The 9,961-nt window shown below is 38.1% G+C and overlaps 1 protein-coding gene across 1 annotated transcript; it reads right to left on the bottom strand.

Annotated features, from left to right (window-relative positions):
* Nucleotides 1-432: 432 nt before the first annotated feature.
* LOC113356831 (phosphatidate phosphatase PAH2-like) lies at nucleotides 433-7,023 on the bottom strand. Its single transcript, XM_026600056.1, has 11 exons — nucleotides 4,837-7,023; nucleotides 4,176-4,756; nucleotides 3,998-4,071; nucleotides 2,766-2,850; nucleotides 2,424-2,510; nucleotides 2,228-2,300; nucleotides 1,631-1,674; nucleotides 1,415-1,543; nucleotides 1,233-1,331; nucleotides 865-1,016; nucleotides 433-779 (listed from the first exon to the last, which is right to left on the bottom strand). Exons 1-10 carry the CDS (start codon nucleotides 6,752-6,754, stop codon nucleotides 960-962), a joined length of 3,147 nt encoding a protein of 1,048 aa, XP_026455841.1. The 5' UTR covers nucleotides 6,755-7,023; the 3' UTR covers nucleotides 433-779; nucleotides 865-959.
* Nucleotides 7,024-9,961: the final 2,938 nt, after the last annotated feature.

Raw genomic sequence — 9,961 nt, 5'->3', positions numbered from 1 at the left:
AACCATGATGGTTTCATTAACGAGAATGAGATGAGCAATCTCGTTAAGTTTGCTTCCAAGGAATTGGGTATCGAGATAGTTTCGTACTAACTCCAACGGGTTCCATCCATTACTAGCTTTCTTTATCTTGTTTTTTTCTTGCGTCCTTGATTGTACTAGTAGTAGCTATTGTCTTCTAGCAACTACTGTCTCATGTTTCCAAGTAACATCATGAAGGGCTTGGGAGCTTAATATGCATTTTGGAAGGTATGATATAGTACCTTAACAAAATGCTACCGTTTTCACTTCTGTAAATACTTGTGGTACCAACTTTGTACTCGTCGTTATGAAATCTCTTTTGTTGGATGTTGTGTCAAAACCGTTCTTAGTCTTAGATGTCCGGATAAACATCGTCCAACTTTCATTTGCCACCGTCTCTTAATCAAACAGCAGTTTGATAAATGAGAATCCACCTCTCTTGTTTTCTTTTTATGCATACTTTAGCTTCTGCGAGCTAGAACAACAGGAGGTAGTTTCACATTTAAGCCCACCTTTGTGGAGGATAAGTTACATGTTTGGTTTATGACTGTATAAATCATACAGAGTTCTTATGACAACAAGTGGGATATATATTAGACACACTATGTTACACGTTTATTAATCAAGTCATCTGGAGGAAAAATTAGAACAGGTAAATTCATCCCTCTCCCCTTAAATCATTTGCAGACCAATTCCTGCTATCAATAAATGATACACCCACAACAACAATAGGGACTCTGAGCCATCAACAAATATCTTATCTGCAAAATCCAACCATTACTGAGTAACGTCACGTATAATCATCATAGAAAACTGACAGCATACAAGGGTGGCTGGAATATATACCTGGGTCGTCCATGGCCAAAATGGTCAGAGCCATCGCCCTCTCCCACTTCTAAGGGGCGAGGCAAGAATTTTCTTGTTAGGAAATGTCAATGTCTTCATTCATCAATATGAAGAGGAGGTAGTTTCCAGAAATTCCATTGATTAAATTCTTCCTGGAACCAAAAAAAAAGAAACAAACAACTATTGGTGAGTCCTGACTGTGGAATTAAAGGATGCAGTTTCAAACACACTCCACATTCAGAGAGGAAGGAATGAAAGCCCTAGTTCTAAAATTTGCAGTTTTCACCCAAAAGTAGATTATTTCGAACTTGGAAGAAAATACTATTCACATAAAATGACAAATAAAAAGTAGAGGTTGCAGAAACAACCTGCCCAGCTGAGCACATGGCAGGGAACATGCCATTAACAAGTGCATGAAGAGAAGTATATGATTTTGTGTCGACCCGACGATGAACAGCAACCTCGCCCTAAGATATCAGGGTAGTAAGATGACTGCATTAGATTTATTATCCATTTTTTGCATAGTTTAACATAAGAGACCGGTTATTACCTTAGGATTAATGGTGAAGATTTTTCCTTTCGGAACTCCAACCTTTAGGTAGCTAAGCTCATCTGTGTCTCTATTCCCAAAACCAGCATAAAATGGATGGGAATCAAGAGGAAACAATGCCTTGATATCCTGAAATAGTTTGGGCAGCAAAAAAATGATTTAGTTCCGAAATGATCAAATCACCTGAGGTAACACAATAGATAATGCAGAACTCACCTCTAGGCATCCAATCTTAAACTCATGAGGAGCTCTTCTGATAACTGTTTACAAAAAGAAAAGAAAAAAATAAACACATAATTTTCCTTAATCCCAGTTTAAACTTTAATGAAGCTACTATATCCATCGTGATGGAACTTTCAGGTTAAACAGATAAGATTTAGTTAAAATAGACAACTTTTTTAATGTTTTTGACTGCCAGGTGAGTAGATGTTGTTTTCAAAAGGGTGGGGTTTGCAATTCAGAAGAAAAGGGTGGTGCACAATCTTTCCCGCTTGTCCACTCTCATTCAACGTTATTATTTTTGCCATTTGCAGTACGGTGTGTATATATAGATAATAAATCAATAAAATGTTTCTTTATTTAGAGAACATAACAGTTTATTGAGATTGATCATGCATGATACGGCAAGAATTCCTACTAATCAAAAAAATGGACAGAGGTACAAAAAAATGTAGTGAAGAATAATTGGATATTATGACAACTGCATCACTGGAGATCATATTACAATCCTCTTTGTCATGTATAAGAAACTTGAAATAGAATACTGTTGCAAATTTATAAGCAAAACAAGTAGAATAGGAATAAAACGTTTACCTTCTCGGTAGAGAGAAGGGAAAAGCCCATCAGGAGAAATGACAACAGGCCCATCTGGTAATGCTTTTCCATCCTGCACAAATGAGCTATAATTTAATCTATGAAATAATTGTCCTGAGCCACAATGTTAATTCAAATGCCTGAATAGAAAATCAAAAACAGGAAAACAGAAACCAGCATCAAGTTTATGCCATACCTGCTTGAGGTTAATTAAAAACTGCCTTGTGAGGTAGGCCTGAGAAACTGAACGTGCGCTGAGGTAAATAAACTTGTACCCATTTTCCTGCAACAAGAAATAGGTAGGTTCATGGAGGATACAAAATGCTGGTTCTATTGACAGCAAATGCTTTTGCATTTTTAAGACTTCATAAATACAAGAAAGATTTTCATAAATATAAGAAATCTTGTCTTTGATGCAACTGCTTGATGCCTTAGGAAACCTCATAATTGTATATCTATTTAAAGAAAGCCTTAGGCATGCAGCAATCTGAATTATTGTCTCGATTAAGTATTACGAACATAGAAAGATGAAACATACCTCGATTGCTGAAAATAGGTGGGCAACACCAGTCTGAGACCAATCTTTTCCAACCAAGGGCATGAACTGGCCAAGAACATCTGATCTGTAGAAAGGATACAAATAAAGAAAATCAATCAACAGGGAAGATCCTCATCCAGACAAAGATAGCAGAACATGTAAACACGAGAAAATCAATCAACAGGGAAGATCCTCATCCAGACAAAGATAGCAGAACATGTAAACACGAGACTTTATGATATGTTTAGAGAAACACCAATGGTTTCAAGAGCTGATAAGTAAAAGCTACAAGTTTTAGAACCGAGGAAAAACAAATTACATGTGTGACCTGGATCTATCTAACATCTTATCTTGATTTTTGATAGTTAAAGTTTCTCACAATTTCTAAAACCGAGAAATACCCTAATCAAAATGCATAATTTGCGGCAAACACCATGGCTTTATGTTCAACAACAATGGAAGTTGAAGAAGCATTCCTCTATAATGCATGCAAAACCGACAAATGCTTTAAAAGCATAACCTGACCTCAACAAATATGTTCACACGTATTAACTGGATTCTAAAGTCATTTATGGTGAAAGCATTATATGTTCTATTAGCACGTTCTAATATGCCAATTCGTATTAAAATGCTGCGCAAGATGCCTAGATTATACAAAGATATGCTTTCAGGACATAATATCTGCCCACGAAGACTTATGCTAACTCACTTATTAAAAAACAAGACCTCAATTGTTGTGTCATATAGATGCATGAAGTGAAGAGCCAGGCACATTATCATAACTAAGACATCAACCTTTTAAAGGTATCAATAATGCGGTAGTTGGTGTTTTCCTTAGGCAAGTTCTTGCAATACCATGTACGATGGTCTTTATTGAGCTACTTCTTCTGGGTTACTATAACTAATCAGACAAGTTGGCTGTGCATCATAATTTGATCCTCAGATAACACTGAAAAACACAACAAGAACACATAGACCCTTTCCTCTTAACCTTAAGTGACGAAAAAAATCAACGAAAAATATCTATTGCATATCAGCCTAGGCCAAGTAATTGAACCATCGTGGAAACCCAACAATTCAGCTAGACTTCAGAAAAGTGAAAACATGATAGCCATGAGCCTCCACCCATATAATCAGCAAGTATGTTTTCAAGAAAATGATACAGGATACTGCGGGATATTTTGCCAACGACCTAGAAGTATTAATTGAATGAAACAACTCAAAAAGCTTACTTGGTAATTGTCCCATCAACATCAGATACAACTATACGTGCGCTATGCTTCCAAAGAAAAATTCTAGCATCGACCTGACAAAAAAAGTAGTTGAAAAAGAGAAAGAAAAACGAACGAGTTTATGCACAAATGAAACTTCTCAAATGGAGCAAACAAAATTCAAATTTATGATAATAACCTGCTGCTTCCCCAGCATCGCAGTTGAAAATGTGAATTTTATCACGTTCTGACCTTCCTTCAGATTCAAAGATGCCAGCTGTTCAGATGTTGCAACAATTGACTTCACCTTCTTCACAGTAACCTTGACTTGTTGTGCATTTCTATCTGGAGAGACATAGTTGGAGATGTCTGATGCATTATCAGTGCCCTCGCACTTGGTGTTATCCATCCCTGAATCTACAGAGCCGATGGTTCTTGACCGTCTCAAACTAAAAGGCCAGAGTCTCCAGCTGCCTCCAGAGGCAACTATAGATCTTGGCGACTGCCCTTCTAGAGTCTCTTCAATTCGTTCGACAGCAATCATGCCCTCGGGATCAAACGTTAGTTCATGACCAAACGAAGCCATCCCTGAAATAACTGGAACAGCTGCATCCCAAGGGAAGTAACGGCCACCCATTCTAACAACGAGCTTGTCACTGTTCAAAGGTGCAGAGGCTACAGAAACAAAGTTCTCTGGATCTACTTTTTCAGCATCAAAGGCTTGTGAAGCAGCGTCAATTCCCATCCCTTCATACAACAAGTGCTTGCACAAAGAAATCTCTGCAGGCATCATATACTTTATAAGCTATTGGCTACTATATGAAGTATATAAGAAAAAGTGTACAGCCAGATTATCTTACCAATTTCCGGGATACTTGACATTCTTTTAAGTTCTTCAAGTTTACAAGTTTTTGGACTTCTATGCTGTTCTTTTAGGAAGTTGTCCGAGTTGATATCAGACGTAAAGGGCTTTGAGCTATCCTTCCTAAACAATTTCCAACCCAAACCTTCTGAACCTGAATCTAGTGAGCAGCTTAGAGGATGGACATCAGGTACATCCAAATTGTCGATGCCAGATCGGAAGTTTGGCAAAGATTCCATCATCCATTCAACTTCCTCTGATGGACCCCTTCGACCGCTGGGAATACTTAGTGGACTGGATGTAGTCCTTAATTTTTCAAACTCTGACTGAGAACTAAGAGGAGGTTGCCCAGGAACAAAAGATTTTAAAGATAAAGAGGCGTCGTGATCTTTTAAGATGTTTTTCATAGAAGTCAAAGGATTAGTTTCTATCTCCCTGGAATTGGAAGATGTTGAGTCTTTGTGATGGACAGGACTGGGTTCCAATTGATCATTGTCGCTGAAAACAAATTGTTCTTCATCTGAACTCTCTGCTAACTCTCTATCTTCGGCCGAACTGATAAATTCATCAGCACTAACTTGAGCTTGCGGTTCTGGGGCAACAGCTGACCCTTGAAGATGAAACTCATCACTGTTGGATGTGTAAGAACGAGAGGATTTTGTCATCGCCGAATGATTCGCAGATTCCTCATCTATATCTGCCTCCAACTTCTTCTCGCCAACTATTTCCGGTACCGTTCTCGATTCAATAGCTTGCATCCTCCCAGTCTCAACAGAATCCGAAGCTAGCATGTGCATATTAACCAGTGAAGGTGATTCATTTCTAATATTTTCGGCATTACAGTCCATGAAAGTTCCATTCTTTCCACTCCCAATCTCATTGATCCAAATGTTGCAAGTACCTAAATCATGTTCCCTATCCTCAGTGACCAAGAGAACACGTGATACACGCTCAGAACTAACATCAGTAGTGAGCTCCATTGTTTCACCATAAAATTGGTTTTTCTCTTCTCCTAAATTGTCCACCCCTGCCGCGGAACTATCCGGTGTCTCACAATCTGTATAAGAAGAAACCCTTTCACCTTGACTCCCCCCTTCGTGTAAACTATCTCCAATAATATCATTACATTCTCTAGAAATTTGTTCTGTACTAGACTCTAAACTAGGTTTTGTATCAATCTCACCCAAATTTGAATTTTGCAAATCGAAAATTACAGCAGTTTCATCATCAATGTTTACGCCCAAATCTAAATCATTCTCATTGGATTCCAAAAGATCAAATTTTGAATCGCTTACCTCAGTAGTTGATAGATTATTAGACCAATTCACCTCCAGCAAATCTGCAGCAACCTGAGCTTGCTCCAATGAATCCAACCTCACAATACTCCCATCCACACTACCACCCATTTCCTGCGCCGCCGATGATCTTCGCCCAAAAACATATCTCAATAACCTAGACCGCCTCGAATTGGTCCTGGGTAACAAATTCACATCTCCCTTAAACTCATTCTCAACACTTAACGAATCAACACTACTCTGCGACTCAATCGAAGTCTCCGTAACCAACTGATTGCTATTACTATTATTATCATCAGTTTCTTCTTCACCGGAAGAAAGAGGAGAAGTAAAAATCAAATCATCGTCATCTTCTTTAACATCCCGAAGAAAATAAGCTTCCCCTTTATGATCTAAATACATATGAAAATCTGAATCAACCCCATTGACATCGATATTAACAACTTTCTCTCTGGTTTTCAAAACCCCTTGAAATTTCCCAAATCTTACATACCATGGTGATGATTTATAACTTCCATCTGGTTGTTCAACTACTATTATATCTACAGCACCACCAAATGGATGGAATGGTCCTGATACTGTATATACTCCTCTTGATATTAACCTTGCCACAGTATACATATTGAACCCTGAATCATAAAAACCTCAAATTCCCGATCACAGTAATATATAAGAGTTGTGTTGAAAGAGAAAGAAAGAACTAGGAAGAAGCATAGATTTCTGGCGTTTTCTTGGGAATGTCGATGTAGAAGAAGAAGAAGATTATATTGAAGGACGTCCACGTCATTATTGAGTTGGTCTTCAAATCAAATTAATGAAGGTAGGTAAGAATGATAGAATAGAATCCAGAAGAGATGAAGCAACTGGCGACTTTAACGTGAGGAGGGCCTGGACGTAAAAATAGAACTGTCTCTGGCGAAGATTTTTTTTCGTGTAAGAAATATCATCTGGGGTGTTTTTGGTTTTGGTGAAACTCAGCCGGATCGGATGTGTCTTGCTTTATATATCAGGTGCGTCGATTGGAAGTGTTTTGTTGATGAGTGACACATGGTAAAAAGATAGGTGCGGCTGTGTAGATACTTTGTACAGCCAATGTAGGAATAAGGACATAAATCTTGTCAGAGGAGAGAAAAGGAGTCTCTTAGTTTACTATTACAAGAGGAAGACAGTTGGAAACCTCAGACGACAGCATAGTGGTGGTGATCTAGTTGAAACACTTTAAGGTTCCGATTGATAGACATAACTCCATTTTTGGTTGTTTCAAGATGATAGTGTTTTTGTGATTTTTCATATATCGTATTAATTGGCTTGCTGGACGACAATGATAGCCTCGTAGGAATAACAACTGCAAGTTACACAATAATACACTCTTATAATGGCCTTGAAATCCACTGCCTGCTTTCTCTTCTATTTTATTTATTTGTGGGGGGATTGGAGAGTTATTACACATGGATATGTGGTATGTGTAGATTATAACAAAGTAAAATTTGACTAAGGAAATACGGGATTGTCCAATCCCAAATTATTGGTGAGAGGTTTTTCGATTGGGTTCTATCCTGGTCTCTTTTCCTATAGTTGTGTTGAATTGCTCAATGTGAAATCTTTTCCTATAGTTGTGTTGAATTGCTCAATGTGAAATTTGTCGCATTCTTTGTTTTATTTCAACAATCATTCCTGATATACACCAGAGGGGTTCTGCTGAAGTCTTTATGAAGCACATGAGATTTTAATAATCTGTCTCAAAAAGTACTTTTGATCATTATCTTTCCGTCGCGGTTCTGGAAGCCATTAATGTGGCCCAGGTCTCGACCACTAATGCAGTGGTTATTCTAATGGTTGCGAAAGAGTCATCACAGTTTTGGCCTCATAATCATGTAAATGAATCATGCATTTGCATTTCCATGGTATCTCGTGGCAGCTCCGTTTGTGTTGATTTTGATCCATTTCCTTCTTAGGTCTGACCATTGCACCGATTTGGTTGTTGTCTGTCCTGGTGTTACTTGTCGGGGTATTGGTTGGTGGATCTCCAGAAAGAACGGGGGGTGAGGTCTGCTTTGCCTATTCGAATCCATGTTGTTGCTTTAAAGTTTGCATTAAGAAATCTTTGGGTGTTATGCTTTTGCCGGAATATTAGATCACTTCTAGCTGTCCATAACTACCAAATTAGAAAACAATAGGTCGTAAAGGATGACTTTGGGGCATGTCCTCGCAGAATTTACAGAATGGTCATGTAGGGGATTTAAAACAATAATGATTGGTGTTTGGGTTGATTGAACGGCGAGTGAGAAGGGTGTTCCTAGCAGATATTGTCGCTGGGAAATTAATGAGCATGTGTCGAGATGATTCCAACTCTGCATTACATCGGGGGAAAAGGTTGGTGTTGGTGAGACGGATGGTTTATGAGGATATAAAAGGTTGGTAGGCCTTTATTGATTGCTTTCCACAAGAGAAAGCTGGATTTTTGGTGGATATGTTAGGATCCACAGGAAATTGGTGTCTGGTATTGGGTTATGCTAGGATCCGCAGGAAATTGGTATTTGGTATTGGGTTTAGATTAGATTGGTTAGCCTCTTGGGTAAGGCATTTTTTATCGGAGGCAGTGGTGTATTTTCCAGATTTCGAATGCGGCCATATGATCTTATCTAGGGATTTGTCCAGGGGCGGGTGTTTATGATTCATTGGGTTGTAAGGGGGAGATTATTTGGCATGTCATGCCTCCAGTTATGAGAAATTGCGTCGATGATATCCGTTATTGTCTAGATATGGTAATATTGGGTAGGATCTAAATTTGCAAATTGTGATATCCAGTTATTCTGGATCGGAGTTGCTAAACTATTTCCAACGCGATGGAATAAAAGTTGTTAGAAGGAAGATACGAGGAAGCTATCGCTTACATTGTGGGGTGGAGGAGGAGGGAACGGGTGTGATGCCCTGGAATATATATTTGATGTTTGAGATATTTCTCATTGCAAAAACTAACCTAGATGGAGTCAGGCTAATCATGTAGATTACGTATTCTTTTCATAAGCAACACTTTATTGTGATTGAGGTTCGAAGATGTCATCCACACGTTTGCATTTCAAATCAGTCATTGAAGGAAGGTTCGAAGATGTCACGAGAAATTCTCCTTGTTGGAGATTTGATGAAGATTGTCTGCTTCTTGTTGTTTCAATCTCGGTGGTGTATAATTGTGGATTTTGTTGTATTAATTACATGCCCCACCGATGAAATATATGATTGGAGCAAAATCTTGAGATGGTTGTTGCTTTTCGCCGAAAAATTTTAAGTGATGAGGTGGTCATTGATATATATTAGATGTAATATGGGCGGCGCTTTTTAGGATATGCGAAGACCTTCTATACGCTTTTGGGTTTCTAGTTTTCCCAAATTTGATGATAGGATTTCCGCACAGATTATGAAAATATATGATGATAACGGGTCCTCCTATATAATGCCTCGAGTTGGAGTTATATAACCATGCGACCTGCCATTAATGTTGATCAAATATGTAACTATATATAATAGTACGGAGCATAATGTAATCCACAAATATGCTCGGGAATCCCATTTTGGTAAAATGTTTTGATAAATCCTCAATCTAAGCTATCATAGGCCTAATAAATATTTAATTTGAGTGTTACTTTCGGATGTTTGGTGGATATTGATGATTTTAAATGGGGAATAGCTTTCTAGCAATTAATATGTTATCGTATATTGATATTTGTGGCCCATAGGCACTTTATGTTTACCAAGAATGGGAGAAGTTGTTAAATTCTATTGGCCATAATTTCGTCTATAACTTTATAAATGATATTACAAAGGTTGGTT

The sequence above is a fragment of the Papaver somniferum genome, chromosome 3 (genome assembly GCF_003573695.1).
Source record: "Papaver somniferum cultivar HN1 chromosome 3, ASM357369v1, whole genome shotgun sequence".
NCBI lineage: Eukaryota > Viridiplantae > Streptophyta > Magnoliopsida > Ranunculales > Papaveraceae > Papaver > Papaver somniferum.
This window is presented reverse-complemented; position numbering and strand designations above follow the sequence as displayed.

Coding starts and splice junctions, on each gene's coding strand:
- LOC113356831 (XM_026600056.1), bottom strand. CDS start 6,754: ATGTATACTGTGGCAAGGTTAATATCAAGAGGAGTATATACAGTATCA. Junction 2,301..2,423: donor TTTTAATTAACCTCAAGCAG/GTATGGCATAAA, acceptor TCATTTGTGCAG/GATGGAAAAGCATTACCAGA. Junction 1,017..1,232: donor CCATGTGCTCAGCTGGGCAG/GTTGTTTCTGCA, acceptor TTTTGGTTCCAG/GAAGAATTTAATCAATGGAA.